At 39.4% G+C, this 19,630-nt stretch overlaps 2 protein-coding genes across 6 annotated transcripts in view; both read right to left on the bottom strand.

Annotated features, from left to right (window-relative positions):
• Window positions 1–14,748, bottom strand: part of fnip1 (folliculin interacting protein 1) — a 40,841-nt gene extending 26,093 nt beyond the window's left edge. For 2 of the 3 annotated variants that reach the window (XM_026181212.2, XM_026181214.2), the window contains exon 1: window positions 14,547–14,748. In XM_026181212.2, the coding sequence (XP_026036997.2) occupies window positions 14,547–14,638 (92 nt within the window). In that variant the 5' untranslated portion in view covers window positions 14,639–14,748. Of the gene's footprint in view, window positions 1–3,072; window positions 6,455–14,546 lie in introns of those variants that run through there. The other variant, XM_026181213.2, reaches the window with a different exon arrangement.
• Window positions 14,749–15,445: 697 nt separating this feature from the next.
• On the bottom strand, window positions 15,446–19,630 carry LOC113031267 (uncharacterized). Of its 3 annotated transcripts, XM_080307258.1 has the most exons (9): window positions 19,326–19,628; window positions 18,881–18,984; window positions 18,007–18,307; window positions 17,788–17,922; window positions 17,403–17,454; window positions 17,259–17,314; window positions 16,142–16,173; window positions 15,798–16,015; window positions 15,446–15,666 (listed from the first exon to the last, which is right to left on the bottom strand). In XM_080307258.1, exons 1-9 carry the CDS (start codon window positions 19,420–19,422, stop codon window positions 15,576–15,578), a joined length of 1,086 nt encoding a protein of 361 aa, XP_080163384.1. In that variant the 5' UTR covers window positions 19,423–19,628; the 3' UTR covers window positions 15,446–15,575. The 3 variants fall into 3 exon arrangements, with proteins under 3 accessions (XP_080163384.1, XP_080163385.1, XP_080163383.1); XM_080307259.1 differs by having other exon boundaries at window positions 15,446–16,015; window positions 18,007–18,214; window positions 19,326–19,630; XM_080307257.1 differs by having other exon boundaries at window positions 15,446–16,015; window positions 19,326–19,625.

The raw sequence follows: 19,630 nt of genomic DNA, 5'->3' as shown, positions 1-19,630 counted from the left end.
GATGTTGTATATTTACAACTCACTGTGACTAATAGCTGCCATTCATTAGGCTCCCAGAATCCTCATGTGCTTTTGGGGAAACTCGGCCCCCTGGTTGATTTAGTGACAGCTATAAAGATGACAGGATATTGGATCGACTGAATGATGGTAGGGGATTTCTTTCTGATCTGAAGGATAGATGGGTCAGGCAGATGGGCACAGAGCTTGACCTAAATATAGCCTTTTATTGGGGAGCAGGGAGTGTCCCTAAACACAAGTGTTTATAGTAAATGGGCTGACGGGGAGGGGTGGAAAAAGAACTGTTAAGTCCATCAATCTTGCCATCAAAATAGCACACACACATTCAAAAGCAGGATTCCATTTTTGTAGGAAGTGAACTTCAATGGGGCAGGGAATACCTGTGTTGTCATGCATGGTGATGTGTCCAAGAGAAAAGGTCTATGCCTTGCATGTGAGCTACTATTTACCAAACACTAATGTCAAAATATGACCAGCATTCTGACAGGCTAACTTATTCAGTCCTGCAGAGTAGCAAGAGGAGGGGGTTTTATGATGCAGCCTTAGTGTTAACTTGTCAAACCAAAGTCATGTGGTGCTTTGAGAAGTAGAAATACAGGAGGGAGACCATGCCCAGAGCCATATGGTCGGCACTAAACAATGAAATGCATCGCCAGCATTCAGCATTTTTTTTTAACGATATGATTTTATCTAAGGCTGCAATGACTCACTGGGTAACTCGGAAAACTCAATTATTTAAAAAAGCCCTTAAAGTAAAAATAATTTGCTTTGATCCTTCCAAGTGCTCAAGAAAGGGGAACTCCCATCCAATGCTATTTGTTTTACACAGCGAAAAACTAAAGGTAAGCTACAGAAATTAAAATAAAACATGCAGATGAACTGTTTACTTGGTCTGAGAGACAGCGCTTAAATTAGGCAGCCTGATGAAGGCTGTCGGCAGCCACCCAAATTTATATTCCAGCAATACCTGGAACAAGTAGGGGCGAGACTAAAGTGAGCCATGGGGTGTAGAAAAACATTGTTATTTCAAGGCTTTAGTAACATTTATTTACATGAATATACAAATGAACACAAAACAAATCTACCCCATCTTGGAGACAATGCTGTGAGAACTCTTTTTTTTTTTTGTCTGCTATTAAAAAAGCCTTCCAAAAAAAAAGACAGTAACAGCTATTTTAGTTACTTTATCATTTTAATTTGCATGTATACCCTGACAATTCTGTCCTTGTGATTGTTTATGAAAAGCTTAATATGGCCATAATTTACACATAAAAACATCAACGTAAAAAGGTTTAGTTTTCATTCAGCTATCATAAGAAGTTAAACTATTAAAAACATTGCAATTTCTAAACTGGAAACCAATGATCAGTTCATTCTGACAGACCTGCGTTTTTCCTTTTTAATACTTGTTATTACTCCTTAATAAGACAAAAGTACTTCTTATCTGATTGTTCCATCAATCAATCAAGTAATCGATAGGATACTTGAATACTAGAATAAATGAATAGCTGCACCTCCAATTTTATCCAAGGGGGAAAAAAACAATTATTTGTTCAGTCTACGTGCCAAACTGGTGGCATAATTCCTCTATGGCCTACATAATGGCCTCAAATTGCATAGTATCAATATTTAGCTCATCTAAGTATCACATATGTCTTTGGATCACTGCTTTTCATGTGTGGTTAATTTATTAATATGACAACAGTTTATAATTTAGATCAATTTGGTTGACACCACTACGTAAGAGGCACTAAGAGTAATATCTAAGATGTGAAGTTTCAACTCTCACAAACTGCTTTAACAAACGGATATCTTTCCAGAGCTTAAATAGCTAACACAGCTAACAAGGAAGAAATGACAGCAATTAAATAACATGGGTACGACATTTACAAAATAAGATGACGTGCTGTTTACAGATCAACCCAGAATGAATCTGCATAATTTGACGCCAGGCTCAGTGCTCCCTTTGTTTTAAGAATAACAGTGAAGAAGACAAGAGAAGCAAAGAAAAAAAATAAAATAAAGATAGGACAGAAAGCAAAAAGATGTAAAAAGGCCAAATCTTTTTATAAGCACCGGCAAAAAACAAAAACAAAGAATAAACTCAAAAGAGGAGATAAGAAACAGCTAAAGACCAAAGATGCACTTAACAATAAGAGCAGGCATGAAAGACAAAGAACAAAAGCCAAACAGATCACAATAAGAAAACAGACCTAGAAAAATCCAGAAATCTAAAGAGATAAAGATAGATATCTGACAAAGAAAAAAAAAAAACAACAACAACAAACAAAAAAACAAAACCCAACACTGAGCGAAAGACAAGGAAAATTAGTGCAAAGGAGGAAGTACCCCATCAGTGAGCTTGTGACAGTCACAGCACTGACAGAGGAGAGAGGGGAGTCATTCATAAAAGCAGCACATGACTTCATGACTGTTACATGCTTGTACTGCTGTGACCGCAATTGTCTGAACCAAAAGTGACTCAAATTCTGAGCACCACAGGTGTAAAAAGGTTTCATTTCCTTGAGCAACCTGTTGATAGAAAAAAAAAATCCCCAAAAAACATTCCACCCATGAATGTTTTCTGCATGTTTCATTAAAAAAAACAACAACAAAGAAAACTAAACAAAACAAGATGGAAACAATCAGGATGTAAAATGAGTGAATCACCTGCTTTTGTGGCAACAGTTATCAATTTGACATTACATAGATATAAAACAGAAACTCCACCCAAATACATGAGCAGTGTTTTTTCCCCTCACCCAAAACCAACAGGCATGCTTCACCACAAACTCAGTAATCTATATTATGTAACTTGACCTCAACAGATAGAATCAATCTTGTTCAATGCCACTGAGGCTGACAGTTAAAAAGCGACTGCCTTTCTTACGGTCTTGCTTGTAACAGCCAGCTGGCACATTGTAGCTCCCAACACTCGGGCAGAAAACAAACTTAAGGGTAACAGCACAAGCATTGTACACAAACCTCCTTTAACGAACACCACCGTGCCCACTTGGATGCATAAAGGCCAGGTTAAACATTACCGACTCCTACCTGGGCATCATTGCGAGTCTGCCAGTCTTTCCCCAGCCCTCTCCCCTCTCTCTATTCCTCTCTTGCTTCTCCTCTCCAAGTCAAACCAGGTTCTAAGAATAGCGGTGAACTAAATTCACACAACAACATGAGACTATCAGGTGATCGCAGGAACACTGTGTGTGCTGGACAGTACCGAGGCGGCAACAGCACTGAGTCTGGACCGCTGACAGCCAGAAAGCGCTGTGATAAGAGAGTGACAGTAGGGACTTGTTCGTCTGTTGTTTCTGAATCCCGCTCTTTTTTTTCCTCTCTCCCTTATTCATCAGCTTTCTCTTTCTTTCTCCAATTAATTTAAACATGCATTTTTTTCTCTTGTAGAACAAACTGCATATAAAAAACATTTGGGGTAAGAAAGAGCATAAAGCTGCCAAATCTTGTCAATGAAGTTCCCCACAACTTGAACTTCAGAGAAATGGACCAGTTTATTTAGGCTGCTCACAACCTAAAAATGGTCACCGTCCCATTCTTAAATACTAAACTACATTCCTTGTCACATATTCTCCACTCATATTAACTTGATATAACTGCAACGCTGACGCAAAACCTTCCACGGCTGTTCCGTGGAAGGTGTAAAGTGATAAAGGTCAAAACGTGGCAGCCTTGTTACCTAGACTGTACTGAATCAAACATCAGCCTATACTGACCTCGAAGAGCCCTAGCTTTCTCACTCTCTCATGCCACTAGAATGTGTGTGTGTGTGTTCGAGACAGAGAGACAGTTACATAAACATCCCCTCTGCCTAAGCTGTGTGACGTTCTTCCGGCTGTGTGTGACAGAGGGTTCCGATAGGTGCAGCAGCTTGTGTTTTAAAAAGACATTTCTGCAGCCAGCAACCACAAGAGGGTCAACAGTGTCATAAAACTGGACAATTCCTACAATGAAAAACAAAACAAATAAAAAAAACTTCCCCATCATACAGCATTTTGCCATTTAACTGAAAGCCCAAGTTCAAGTTAGTTGGAATTTCACTGCATGTGCTTGAATCCTGATGACTAATTTACTTGTCATTTAAAAACTCATCTAAAAGTAAGAAAATGCTCAGGAAACTTAAAATCGATCACAATCTGATAGCCCAGGTAGAACTTACAAATATGGCATGTGAACTCAAAATTAACATTAAATTACGAGCTGAAATGTGTAGCATAACATGACATCACACACACACACACACACACACACACACACGATTGTTCAGTGTAGCTAATGTTAGCAGAGGCAGCCTTCCTTCCTTAATGTGGTTACACACTGGTTCTGTGTGGTTATAGGTTTACTCGAAGACTGCGGACACACAACCATTAATTTTCTACATGAACGTAAGGCACGACTGCTCTTGTTCATTCAGCTTTCATCTGCTTCCACCTCACTTTTTTTTTTCTTTTCTTTTTTTTTTACAGCTTCCCATCAGAGGGCCGTCTGTGGAGGCTACAGCACTGGGTAATATTGGATGGTGTCATAGCATGTTAAAATCAACAGGTGCTTAACTGTCTTGAAAAGGCAGCTACACTGAACATACTGCACACTATTTGCTGAAAATCCCTGCTTGAAATTTTAGAGCACAAAGTGCATTTTGGCAAATATTGAACAGAAACAGGGAAGTAAAGCGGCAACATATGACCAAAGTCAGGCGTAAAGACTGAAACCGCTGACCCTAAGGTTGTGTGTAATAGCAAGCAAACCACACCAAGAAGAATCTAGATAAAGTAGAGAGAGCTTTCCATGTGGGAAGCCTGCTCAGTGATGACTTTAGAGATCATTACACAGGAGTACTACTGAAGTCATGTATCAATATGCATGTACTGACAGCATAGGAAAGCTGTATATAGCTCCTAACACAGCTCATGCACCTTCACAAACCCCCAATGTAAAACATGTATGAGTACCAGCTGCACCACTAGTTGTGAGCTATAGGTCATTCTGTGCCATAGTGCTACTTTCCAGCATGGCACATAGGCAATACAAACAACTATAAATACATAAATCACTATGTGACCCTGAAACGCAGTTAACACATCTGATCTTTCAGACATATCTAAGCTTTCATCAGCTCATATTGTATACATATGTTCTCAGAAACTCAGACAAGTGCTAATACTTCCCAAGAAGTAGAAGATACTTCTGCCTAGTTGTCAAATTTGAAACCTTCCCTGCAGGAATTGGTGTATCTGTGAAATGGTATACAGTCTGAAAATTAACAAACAACAGAAACAACACTCCTCTGCTGCTGGAGAAAGCCAACAGAAACCTCCATGGGAAAAATGTTCATTAATCAACTGATTAAGGTAAACAAGTTGTTTATTCATTATTAAATAATTAATCTACTGAAAATAATCTGAGGGTCCAAGTTTTTTTTTTTTTATGAGGGGAGGGGAACTACCATTACAATACAGTGAACATATTGTCACACACGCTCTGAAAACACCTGACTACCTGCATATCAGCTAGTTTCTGTGCTGATTATGTAGCATTGAGGACTTCTGCATTCCAGCAGTCACATGATACTGAGAGCATTTCTGGAACACCCTGAGATGACGGTTCACACCTACAATATAGACACACAGAGACTAGCTGATTAAAGTAGGCAGATATAATAGATAATCAATTAGCTGTAAACACCATATCTGAATAAAAGGTCACAAGTAAAGCAAAAAGTAGCCCAGTCTAAGTGTATTCTCTGACAACACTCATGTTTTATGTGGAAGGTTTAGCCAGTGGGAACACTTTTTTTTTTTTTTTTATTTATTTACTTACTTCTAACTTTTCTTACTATACACATCCTCTGCATTTATCTTTACCCAGTGAGGTTGTGTACACTCTGGATTAACTCTGTGTGACAACTTCTGAATCAGCAACACATGACAGAAAATGAGTGACAGCTGAGTTGGGAGTATCGAGTGTATGACTATTTCTCACAAATAATCACATGAACGGAACATCAAGCTGAAGAGTACTGGTGGAAGTCACGTAGAAATCGGGGTAAACGGTCAGTGCTGCACATGTAAATCAAATTCTAATAAGCAAAAAAAAGATCATATGATCGAGAGATTCAGTTTCGCCTCAAAAAGCAAATATCATTTCACTGCATCAAAACACCTCCCTCACCATGCTTTCTGTCATTTCTTCCTTTCAACACTCTTCTCATTTAGAGATTGAATGTAGGCTAATTAGTTAATATGAATTTTCTGATTTTCAAAATTCCAATAAATTACTCCCACAGCTTCGTATCTGAGAATATTCAGTCTCATCAATACCTTTGCTATGTGGTGCTAAGTTACTGATTTATTTTAATTCACTTATGTGTAAAAGCTTCTTAACTCATTCACTGCCAGCCATTGGCAGTGAATGAGTTAAACCCATTGACTCATTCACTGCCATTGACGGCTATAGACGTCAATGGCAGTGAATGAGTTAAATATACATTTAGGATAAATTACAAAAAAAAAAAAAATGTTTATCCATGTGGTTAAAGTCCTATCTTTTAAATAGGACATTTTGTGTTAAGTTGGGGTCAGCTTCATCCTCTGTGGCCCCTCTGCTTTGGGGTGTTCCACAGGGATCTATTCTTGGGCCGTTATTGTTTTCATTGTACCTCTTGCCCCTTGGCGCGATTTTCCGAAAGCATAAAGTGCCATTCCATCTATACGCAGATGACTGCCAGCTCTACTTACCTCTTAGTCATTCTGATAGTCTCCCAACTGGACCTCTGCTTGACTGCCTTACTGATGTCAAAGCATGGATGGCAAACAACTTTTTAAATTTTAATGATCGGAAGACAGAAGCAATTTTATTTGGCCCAAATCGTTCTTCTCATACTCTGGATGTTGATCTTGCAGCTTTGACTTCCCAACTAAAGAGTTCGATCACAAATCTCGGAGTTAAAATTGATTCTGCACTCACCTTTGATGACCATGTAAACGGGGTGGTAAAATCAGCATTTTATCACCTCAGACGTTTATCAAAGGTTAAGCCCTTTCTTTCCAAGCGTGACTTGGAAAGCGTTATTCATGCCTTTATTACCTCACGTTTAGATTATTGTAATTCTCTTTTAACAGGGGTTGGGCAGGGCACTTTGTCACGCTTGCAATTAGTGCAAAATGCTGCGGCACGATTTTTAACTGGTAGAAGAAAATTTGATCACATCACTCCGATTTTGGCCTCTTTACACTGGCTTCCAATTGAATTCAGGATCCGTTTTAAAGTCCTTTTATTGGCTTTTAAATCTATAAATGGTCTGGCACCTGTTTATTTGTCTGATTTGTTGAAGCCCCACGTCCCCACTCGTTCCCTTCGGTCAGCTGAGCAGTTGCTGCTTTCGGTCCCAAAGTCACGGCTGAAACTTAGAGGAGACCGAGCGTTCTCTGTTGCCGCGCCGATGCTTTGGAATAACCTTCCTCTCCATATTAGACAGGCTGCATCAGTGCCAGTTTTTAAGTCTTTATTAAAAACCTATTTTTATTCCCTGGCTTTTAACTCTGTGGGTAACTGACATTTTTATTTATTTATTTATTTATTTATTTTTTATTGTTTTTTAACTTTATTGCTATGTCTATTACTATGTGCATATTAGTATTGTACAGCACTTTGGTCTACCAGGTGTGTTTTTAAAGTGCTATATAAATAAATAAATGATGATGATGATGATGATGATGATCCAAATAAAAAAGAATTTCAATACCCAAAAATGTGTCTCTGCATCAGCCCCAAGTATCCAGTGTAAAAAAAAAAAGCAAATGTAATTTTCTCTGATCTTCTCAGGTACATCTGTAATGTATTGGTAAGGTCACATGCAAACTTGCTATACAGTAGAAATGTCAAACAACAAATCAGTCATAGAAAATAAACTAATAACTCCTCTCATCACTGTACCATGCAAATAACATAGGGAGTTCCTTAATGCGTATACGCCACAGGATAAGCAGGCCTAGCTAAATGTAAAGTCATCATCCTAGCATTCATTTGGAAATGTCAGTGACTTGGTAACCAGAAACCATAAAAGCCTTATCTTCAAGCAACCACAGACAAAACAACTACTGGTGACGCAATTTGAGTAGGGCTGCCACAAACGATTATTTTGATAGTCGACTAGTCACCGATTATTTTTGCGATTAGTCGACTAAACAGATCATCATCCATTAGACGTAAAACTACAGCTTATTGCACCAGCAGCATCTGCTCTTATCTAACTATCATTAGCTTACAGCTTTAAGTGTTTAATGTCTGTGCTAACTAAAAATAAAGACAAGATGATAGTTTATTAAATTTTAATGAAATTTGCAGATTGTTTCGGTGAAGTTTAATAAACTCCTTGCTATCTAAAATATAACAGGACACTGGAGTATATTCTGGAGCATCTCACACTTCTGATAATCAGCTGTCTGCTTGACGTTTATTCAGCTGTGAAAAAACTATAACTTTAATCTCAGACAAACTGATTTACTCAGGAACAAATAAAATACTAAAAAAAAAAAAAAGCCAAACAATAACATTTTAAGTTATCTAAGTGACTCATATATATTTAACCTGAGTAGCGAAAGACGGCGGTGGGTTTGAAAACGATTTGCGGGGAGTCCGGTGTTCTCACGGCGCTAGTGAGCCTAGCCCCCGGCTCGCTAACGAGCTAGTGGGTAACAGATGTCTCCGAAAACGTCGGAGCGCTTTTGAAAATATGTGGTGTCCTGATAAACTGAGCAGATATTTGAGGTTTACACAGCTACATTCTCGCCTGAAAATATGTTAAACGTTTATTTTGTGACCCAGAAAGAATAATAAGAGTAACATTAAAACTAACTAGCTGCCGCCATTGTTGGAAACTGCGCTGGGCCGCGCTATGAATTCTGGGACACAGCTGCTTCTTCTTCTTCGGGGTTTAACGGTAGCTGACATCCTTGTACATGCAATGCTGCCATCTTCTGTTTCAGTCCGTTATTACACTCTTAAATCCTGCCACTTATTCCTGCGTCTTTTGTGATCGTACAAAGTTTCAAACGACGCGTCGACTATTAAATCAGTCGTCGACGATTTTGATAGTCGACGTAATCGTGACTAGTCGACAAATCGTGGCAGCCCTAAATTTGAGCAAGCATTATATAAAACTTTGAGGCTAGGGGTACCAGCGAGGCGATTACCAATGACAACAAAGGATAGTGTTGATTGACATACGACAGAGAACCAAAGACATTAGAGGGTTACCTAAGCATGTGGAGCCTTGAATGTCCATTAGAGACAAGCTGTTAACTATAAACTACAGCCGACAAGAACTGCTTTCAGTATGGACACTCCTTTAGGTCCTTAAACTGAGTATGAGCTTCACATGGCAGACAGCTGATTGATCCATACAGTGTTTGCAGGGAGGTCGCATGTTCTGGACACACGAAGGCCAATTAAAACTCCTAATTCAACCTGTGGTTTGAGTTATCACATTCTAACTGGTAAATTATGTTTCTTCTCTTCGATCCGTGGGTTACCATGGATCATCTGCCTCCATCTCACCCTCTCCGTTGCATCCTCTTCTGTCACACCAACCATCTGAATGTCCCCCTTTAATATATGTATCCACAAGGCTCCTCTGTGGTCTTCTTCTTTTCAACCTGCTGGGCCCCTCCATCTTGATCATCCTTTGTCTAATATTTCCACTACCCGCCCTCTGCATATTCCTTCCATCTGAAACTTGCCTCTCTACCTTTGCCTCCAGTACATCTTTAATAGCCCTGCTTAGATTTCACGGCTGAACCTGCTAGGATACTAAAGGTAATGTAGAACAGCAATTTCACTGCCAAAAACATTTTGATACAACCTCTGGCGCTATAATTTTCATTCTGGTAGCACATGTAGACATAATTACACTGTGCTTAAATAGTAGAATAGACACTGACCCTTTGGCTCACAGAGCATAATAGAAATTTAATATCAAGCTAAAGGGCACATTCTGAAAAGTTTGTGACGAATACAAACGCGTTTGCGCACCGCTGTAAAGTGTGTGATGCCCCTGCAACTTTAACATCAAATTATATCCTTACTATGACCCTGCAGTTCTGAGAAGCCTGAGTGTGGCCACTTGAAATAGCCCCGATAGGAACCCGATGACAGCCGCTGTCTTTACAGAACCTTGGCACGCTTGCAGCATTCACACAAGCATGCACCGAGGGAAGAAAGCAGCCCTGCAAAATAAAGCTATAACATTCACAGTAATCCATGTCAGTTTACCGACAGTGAGTGCTTAAAAAGAAAGTAATCAAACAGAGAGCAGAGCAGAACAAGCATACATAAAAACGCTGTGATGGGTTTTTCATTTTAGAGTCAAGCTGGGAATTTTTTAAGATAGTGATGCGATAAAAGGGTTGAGACAGTACGAGTGATCACATGTTGATTCATAACTTTAGATAAACAGCAACAGGATAAAAGAGAAGAGAGCATTACTTAAAAAAAAACAAAACAAAAAAAACAAAGTGTGCATCTTCATCAACACTTGCAAAGATGCTTAGGTTTTTTTTGCCAGCGACTTTGGTAACCATGTGATCACTCAACAAACATGACAGCCTGAGATTGATGAAAGCCTCACATGACACACCGAGTTATGAAAGTACGCAATGGAGGAAGGACGCCTTGCCAATCAGGAACCTGAGACACGACTTCTCCCAAACTATAAATAAAACATTTTTAAAGATAAATTCCACGGTGTGAGAAACAAAAAAAAAAGTAGTACTCCAGCAAATGCAACGTCATGCATTTTCACAGGCTGTAATGAATAAGCTTGTCAAACATGATTTACTAAATCTACATGAATACACTGTACTAATTTAATTTATTTTAAATTCACCAAAGTTTTATTATATTTTCTAGACTTGTGACCATTTTATATCAACTTGAAAAGGAAACAGGTGAGTCCTAGTTTACCATAGAAAAAGTTTAATTCCACGAATCTATATATTAAACAGAAAACGTCAAACTTGAGTAAATCTGCTTTTACTCTCTTACTCGTATATTGTCTGTTAGTGCAGGTCATGTAGGAAGTTTCCTCAGCAGGCTGCCAGGACAAGCAGTTTGGGTGTGAGTGGGAGGACAAAGCTACTGGCTAATGATCAGGTCTCAGACTGGCTACAGGATGAGCCAAAGGCTTTTGGTGTAATGTACAGTATGCCGTCCCCAGTCAGGTGCCGCAGCCAGGGAAACAGGAGTCTTTTTAGGCTTTCCTCTCAGGGTCAGCCAAAATACTGCCCTCTATGGTATTCTGGAGGGCACAGTGGAGTGGTGTGGCAGTGCATGGTGTCGGTGATGCAGTATGCAGGCCAACGGTTTGCAAAACAGGAAAGACTTCATCTCTTCTGGATATTAAAAAATATAGACTGGAAAATGCCAATAATAAGCCTGATGTACAAACTAAAAAAAGCTATTTCTGGTGTCACATTGGGCTTGCTTATTCCCCCCCCCAACCTGTCAGAGGTTTTTAAGGTCATTTTCTTTTAACATCTTGATTGAAATTGACTGCAGCATCCTACCCAGCCAAATTTATTCATGGTATAATTCTCACACAGTGCTTTTTAAAAAAATACTTCAGAATAGGGCTGGGCCATATCATACTGTTCACAGTAATACCGGTGTAATGTTGGGCAACGATACGAAAATGAAATATCGCGATAGAATAAGGGTAAAACGCGCATGCGCAGTGCCTTTGTTTACATACGCACATGGCGGCGACACAGAATGAGAAGAGCGAAAGGGGATCGTTGAATGAAACAGATGAACCAGGTTTGTAAAAATGCTCCAACTTCAGTGGTGTGGAACTGGTTTGGCTTTCATCCGTCAGATACACAACAAAGCACTATTTTTGGTAAGAGCATGCTAGCGGGCCGTCGTTATTACCGTGTTATTTGGAAAATACGGCACACTTAAAATCAATCCTTTGATTTTTCTGAAAATCGACAGATTATAATCCCGTGTGTATGTATGAATTCTGGTTGTGTTTACTGACCTCGAAACAATTTTATGTGGTACATGGCACTCGAAAATCTGTCAAATGTTTCAGTACGACTTTGCTAAGCTACAAAGCCGCACTGCTCGATGGATTGTCGGAGCATTACGGCTATCGTAGGCAGGCGCCTCGCGGAGTGATACGTACTGTGCTTCAACATAATATTACGTATTGTGTGTGTATAACCTCTTTTTAAGTTTTGTGGATATTAAACATGGTTATGCTGAGGATATGTCGGCCAATTTCCACTGGAAATGCCTTTTGGTTAAACTGTCAGCAAGGAATTTGCATTTGCACTGTTAATTTTTTATATAACTTTAATGCACTTAAAAAAGCTGCCTGTTTAAGTGAAAATACGTTGATGTTTTGGGGGGTTTTTGCACTAATAAAGTTGAGGAGTTGTAAAGTATTTTGTCTAGTGTCAATTATATCGTCAGTTATATCGTTATCGCAAATTTTCAAATGTATATCGTGATAAATTTTTTGGTCCTATCGCCCTGCTCTACTTCAGAATACTGTTAACGTCATCATTTCTGCAGGCCACCTCTGCCAGTGGACTGCAGTCACGTTATATTCTCTGTTCTGTCCATCTTTTAATTTTGCATGCTCAGTTGCTAACCACTTCATCCTCCAACTTATTTGTTCCACCCTGTCCCATTAGATTCTCCTCCCTTAGACCCTCAACTCAGTGTTTTTTAAATTCCTTTTAACCATTTTTCTTTTATGCAGAAACTCCTAATGCTGCATCTTAGCCTATTCTTGCTACCACACAAGTGTCCCTCTCCAACCATGTCTCCACACAGTTCTGTCCTCTCTAGAGCATTTCATGCTTGATGAATGGGAAGCTTATGCCAGAGGTATGAAGAGCACAGCTGACCACTGAGCTAACAGAAAAGCCTGCTGCCTGCCTGTTTGCTCTGGGATTGATGCCAGTCAGCCCCCGCCCCTCCACGCACACACACACAGATTGCATTTATATCACTGGGTGCAGGGCACCTTTATGACAGTGGAACGTGCTCTGGCTCAGGCATGGACCAAAGTGCAAGCAGCACCACAAGGAGATGCGCTTTCAGGTAAATATCTTCCCCATGAGTGACAAGGTGGGAGAAACATTGTGCAATGTCAGTGTATTTAAAGCTTTAGAGCACGTTTTTCCAATGGTGGCAGACCTGACCCTGAGGGTGTGAGAGAAAATACACAGGGAGACTGCAAATCAACTCCCATTCAGCTCAATGATTCATTGCCATGTCAGGCTGAATGTAACCTTAGAGTTCTTATGCAGCTTACATCGGTTTTATACTCCATACATAAATAAAACTTTGTTTTAAGATTATGATTGGAAACATTATATATGCTAAGGACGCCCAGTTGCAAGCCTGACAGTATTGGGCAACATGTCGCCGCAATACTGCGTTAACTTGCCTTTAATTTTTAAAATACATGACCAGATCTTTATAGGGTAAATATCAAAGAGCACTGGTGTTTGGAAATGATAAATGTTTTCTATAGCTACATGGGAAATGACATGATTATCTGCTTTAGTGGATGTGGAACACAAGCAACGCGTGCAGGAAATATTATAATCACTACAAGCCATCTTGCATTTGTTCTAAGCATCGGTGTTCTAAGTAAACTCCAGCCACTTGTCTATTTAACATCACTGCAATGTTAGGTGATATTCAGACGCCATGTAGCGCTATTTCAGTAAAATTAACACTGTGCATCAACAGTCTACCGACACAGCAGCACGGTATGGGATGCGTCAGCGGCCGAATGAAGCGATCACATGTGCTTCCATTAAGAGCCCACGGTGTCCTGCTCTGTTGTCTGGTGGAGAGTACAGTAACAGAGGCAAAGTCGAGGGATGCTACTTCTAATTAGCTCCAAGTTATCAGGATCCAGCCAAAGATAAGCTACAAAAGAGCGCGACAATACTGTCACGTGCGTTTTTTCTTGCCACAATGCTGTTACCACAGAAACAAAGGGGAAAGAGGAGGGGGGAGCAAGGGAGAGACAAAGAGAAAGCGAGATACTTCTACTGTAACTTGCAAGCACCATTTGACTATCTTCGGGATGACAATAAAGCGTTTTTCACTTATAAGCTGACATAAACAATTACTTATATGAGCAAAAAAGTGATGGTTAACAAGCTGAGTCAAGTCCCACCAAGACAGCGCGTGCAGCAGCCTCGCTAACGTCCAACAGCTAGCATTAGCATGTAGCTAACCGCACCAACAAGGCACAACACGTCTCTCACGTCACTCTACACTTTTCCAACACCGATGTCAAATCAGCCAAACTACACAACGCTCATCTGCAGAGTGCCTCGAGTTCAATATAAGCGTTGCTCCAAATACACTGTCATTCCTTTCAGACGTCAAAGCGAAAGCCATAAATATTATTAACGTACACACGCACAACCCTACACACAAACCACAAACGGACACGCACGCACACAATAAGCTACCTGAAAGCTGGGTCCTCTTTGCTACACCTCGGGGGCGGCGATGAAAACGCATTTCTCTTGTTAAAAAGTTTCTGAAAGAGAGTCGGAGGCATCTTGTACCAAAATGAATTCGGTACAGAAAGTCTCTTTCCGTTTTCAAATCCACGACCAAATCTTGTTCCTTGTAACTGTCTCCATGGGTGTCACAGTCATATGACACGCATTAGTCACAGGAACAGCTTGGTAACCCACTACATTATTCTGATTGGCTCACCGGGCGCCAATGCTGCTACAACAAATAACCCGATTGGCTGATATTTTTGGTATAAGTACCACGTGGTGAGTGGATTCGCTGTGTTGATGTTTTGTCGGGGATCGTGACAGCATGAAATTTATTCACACTAAAAAATTATCTAAGTGCGACTGCTGAACGGCTTGACACACACACACACACACACACACACACACTTCAGATATTATTGAAAGACACAGTTGAGAAAATAATTAAGTGTAAGAAACGCATCAAACACAGAACGGAGGGATCGCCACAAGAGGCATTTTAATGTATTTTTATTTGCTTTAGACACTTTCTAAATCAAATACATATGCAGATTTTGAGGACAAAGACAAATATACATAAATATAGATGGAGTATACTTAAAATACATATCTTATACATTTAAACTTTGCTTTTAAATCATTCTTCATTTAGAAAGTCTATAGTAACACGTGTCACGAGAATAAATGCAAATATGGACAAGCACAACAAGCAAAAAAACACACATATATAGACACACATATATCATATTTAAAGGTGGAAAAGCTCACTGTATGGACAAGACAGACAATGGTTTTTAAAGGTAAATACATATGTGCCATCTAGTGGTCATTTCACATCACACTTTTTTCATATGAACATAAACGCCAGTCTAGCATGTCTCTTTAATTAGTTCTTAAATGTTATTTTAAGTTTGTTCCATAGATTCTTCTCTCCTTCTTTTAAGTAGTTACAGACCATTTTCATATAGGACTTTCTACAATTAGACTAATCTAATCCAGATGAGGGGGTAAAGCCACAGTTTTCTGTTTTCTTATTCTAGCTTCAAATGTGGCAGGAAAGATGGTTCGGTGCACTAAACAGCTGTGAAAGGAAATAAAGTAACACTTCTGAGTTTCACACATCTTTCTCTCATGACCTGAAAGAGAGTATCTCTCTCCTTGTCGGTGGCAAAGTCAAAGAGCTTGGGTTTCTTATGACTAGTTTTGACAGACCTTTTTAGCAACATGGTCAGAGCTAATGTTTCTTCTTCCGAGCTGATCTCTGCATCAGGCTTCAACTCCTCAGGTGGGCTGGACATTTGCAATGGCTTGTTGAGACTGGGAGTCATTAACTTTGAGGCTGGTATGCATTTTCCATCAAAGGTCTCAGCAATTACAGGACTTTTGAATGAAACCTTCTTCTTACACAAGATGGGTCTTCTGTAGCTGAGCTGTGGAATAAAAGTCATTTTGATCATGGCTGTGATCCCTCTTACTTTTGTTTCTAACAAAATAAAAATGAGCTACATCATATCAAATTTAAACAGATGTAAATAAATGGGCAGATGACTTCTTACTCTTGGTGGGGTTTTCCTCTTAAAGGTTTTGTCTGCAAATTTAGGACAGAAACCACAAAAGTAGTCGTAATAATTATACAATATCTATTTATTTTCTGTGTGTGGAGTTGATTTTAAAATACATATGAAATATATGCACTTGCCAGGCACTTCATTAGGTACACCTTGCTAGTACAGTTGTGGGCGCCTTTTTGGTTCCAGAACTGCCCAAATTCCTTGACTTCAATAAGGTGCTGGAAACATTCGTCAAAGAATTTGGCCTATATTGACATGATAGCATCACACAGTTGCTGCAGATTTGTTGGCTGCATATGAATAATGTGGATTTCCTGTTTCACCACATTCCATAGGTGCTCTATCAGACTGAAATCAGGTATTTAAATGATACTCACTTGGTACTAAGGGGCCCACATGTGCCAGAAAAATATTCTCCATGCCATTACACCACCCCCACCACCAGCAGCATGAACTGCTGCTAAAAAGGCATGGTCGATCCATGCTTTTATTTTGTTAACACCAAAATCTGATTGTAGCCTGTGAATACTGTGCAGAAAAACTCGAGGCTCATCAGACCAGGCAACATTGCTCCAGTCTTCTCTTACTCAGTGTTGGTGAGCCCTGCATTCAGAGATCCTCTTGGTTGCAATGCTCTAAATATTTGTTTACTGTTGCCTTCCCATCAGTTCAAAGCAGTCAGGCCATTTTTCTCTGACCTCTGGCATCAAAGCATTTTCTCCAAGAGAACTGCTGCTCACTCGATATTCCCTCTTTGTTTTTGACAATTTCCTGTAAAACCCAGTAGAAAAATCCCAGTAGATCAGCAATTTATAAAATACTCAGACCAGCCTGTTTGGCACCAACAACCAAGCTACTTTCAAAGTTACCTTTCTTCTCCATTCTGATGCTCAGTTTGAACTTCGGCAGGTCTTCATGATCATATCTTAGTGCCTAAATGCACATAGTTGATGCTATGTGATTGGTTGATTATACATTTGCTTTAGTGAGGAATTGAACAAGCGTTCCTAATAAAGTGGTCGGCAAGCGTAGTTTGCAATAATAGTCATGCTCTGAATAATACTTAAGGAAGATATGTTTCTTATGAAATGAGAGCCTTTACCTGATTTCAACGAGTCATTTTGTACTTTAGCAGCAGATCCGGCTTCTCTGTTGTTGCTTGATAAAGAAATAATAAGGAATGAAGCAGTTAAATTGCGTGAGCCACAAGTACTAAATGCTTTGAGATTCAACTGAGAAGACTTACCTGATCTCACAGGTCTTTTCAGCAAGAATAGTGGAGGCAGACAGAGTTACTCCTTTTCAGACACACAGGTATGGTTTGGGTACGCATGTAAATAAGACTGCATTTAATTAAAGCATACTTGGCATTTTTTCTAAGAACATTAAAATATGCCATAAAAACAAAGTTACTGTTCCTTTTTTTGTTCATTTGCTACTTCTAAAAGAGAAACATTTTAAATGTAATTATCAGATGGAGTCTAAGGAGCTTGCAAAAAAAAGACGTACCAAACATGACTGAGTATGAATAAAGTTATACTCTTAATACCTTTGTTCAATTAAGTGGAATTTATTGAACTGAAAAAAAGAGAGAAAATTAAAGTGTGCCTGAGATTTGTTCCCAGTATTACCCAGGATGGTAGAAAGGTTAGGGGGATGATGCATGTGTATGCTCTCAGCATGGCTGACATCCAACAAAGTGGAGTTTTTTATGTGACGATGGAGATCCAGCAGGTCTTCCTCAATGGAAAAATTGAAGGTTTCCACTATCAAGACAAAAATAAAAGTGAGAGACCAAGTATGGCTGTGGACATACAAAAATGTACACATACAAATGCACTCAGACACACCCTTGTTTTCTCTTCTGAAGATCTCTGGAGAGGGAAGATTGTTAGAAGTTGCAGAGTCCAAAAAGTCCTCATCCTCTGTGTCACCAGAGCTGAAAGTTGTGGCAGTCTCCATGCTAGATAATGTGAAGCTTTCTGGCGTCACTGCCAAGCTTTGCTCGTCTTCTTTACCCGACATTTCATCACCTTCATGAGCCTCTACTACAGTCACCTGAATGGCAGGTAAGGTTGCTTTGTGTCTGGTAGTTTCAGTAAATGCAGGAGTGCTTAAGCTAAAAGTAGATTTATGGTGTACAGTGTTGGCCTGTGTGAAAAGAATAAGCATAGAAAGGGGAGGAAATAAAACGAATCTGGTGACTGAAGGTTATAGCATCTGATTCTAATGCTTTTTTATACTTAAACTCTTCAGTCAAATTTGTCTTTGGTTGCGGATTTTTTTGTTGTAATAATTCTTCAGGGCAATATATCCGTCTGGCACTGGCAGAGAAATTTGGCAGGTTGTTCACCCACATACTCGGCTCCTCAATGCACCTTTAAGGGGAAATAGAGTATAAGACTTATCGCCAAGAAGCACTGTTACAACAAATAAATCGTCAACCAAACACTAATTTCCTCATTTTCTGAATAATTGCTCTTCACTCTTTTCTCACATGATCTGATGTATGTGTTCTATAGAACAAAATGCACATGTCACTTTAACTTCTTGCCAGTTTATTGGGGGACTCTTTGTGGCTTCAGCATCAACATTCACTTGTTTTTTTTCTCCACGTAGATTCCTTCATATTTTCTTCTCGTCACCCATAATTGTGAACTAGTAAATATTGGATATCAGTGACTGTTAATCTTACATGAATACAAAACATCTGGGCACACTTACAGATACTGGGCTCTTTGGTTTGACAGTGGAGTCATTCGTGACTTCCCTCTCAGGTTCTTCTGGAAAAGCTTCATAATGCTTGCGGAATAGAAGTTTCCTGTGCTCTTAAAGTTTGAAAGCATGGATGCAGAGAACAATTTAATGAGAACAGAAAATGGCTTTGCCTTTATTTACACTTTTTTAAAAAGTGTACAATCAATAGATATATTAGATCTCTTAGGTTTACACTAAGTAGATTTAACAGATTTAGAAAAGCAGTTAAAACCTGAGATAAGAAACATGAAGGTGTTCATAATATATTTCCCAACACCTTTTTGCCCTCACAATGAGAACTAGGCTCAGACCAAGATTAAAACTTTAACTTTTAAATAAACAAGTAAGCCACCTGAAGTTTAACGTTTTAATGTAGACTGCGTTAAAATGTGTATTACAGTGTTTTTCTTACGGTCTCGTCTGGTCAGCGCTGGTTTCACGGGTGTATCTCGTTTGATAGGTAATCCACTGTCACAACGGAGTCTAATCTGGCGCTTGTATCGATCCATTTCCAATTAAACTGACTTAAAGACCAAATCACTTGCCATTCAGTGAACTGCTACACTATAAAACTGCTTCAGCTAATGGTACTAGTAAAAAATATAATTAGGAGAGAGTGTCTTTAATCTAATGCTTCAAGTTCTGCCTTTATCGTCCCCTGACCATTCTGTGCGTTACTTAGCAACGAAGCACACCTGCAGAATATGTGATCAGCTG

This window comes from Astatotilapia calliptera, chromosome 10 (genome assembly GCF_964374335.1).
Source record: "Astatotilapia calliptera chromosome 10, fAstCal68.1, whole genome shotgun sequence".
Lineage (NCBI taxonomy): Eukaryota > Metazoa > Chordata > Actinopteri > Cichliformes > Cichlidae > Astatotilapia > Astatotilapia calliptera.
Note: the sequence above shows the minus strand (reverse complement) of the source record. Positions and strands in the feature narration are given on the sequence as shown.

Excerpts from the sequence above, each read along its gene's own strand:
- LOC113031267 (XM_080307257.1), bottom strand. The coding sequence starts at position 19,422 with ATGGATCGATACAAGCGCCAGATTAGACTCCGTTGTGACAGTGGATTA. Across the intron at positions 17,315-17,402 it reads GAAAAGACCTGTGAGATCAG|CAACAACAGAGAAGCCGGAT; the intron begins GTAAGTCTTCTC and ends TTCTTTATCAAG. Across the intron at positions 16,016-16,141 it reads AGAGGAAAACCCCACCAAGA|CTCAGCTACAGAAGACCCAT; the intron begins GTAAGAAGTCAT and ends TTTATTCCACAG.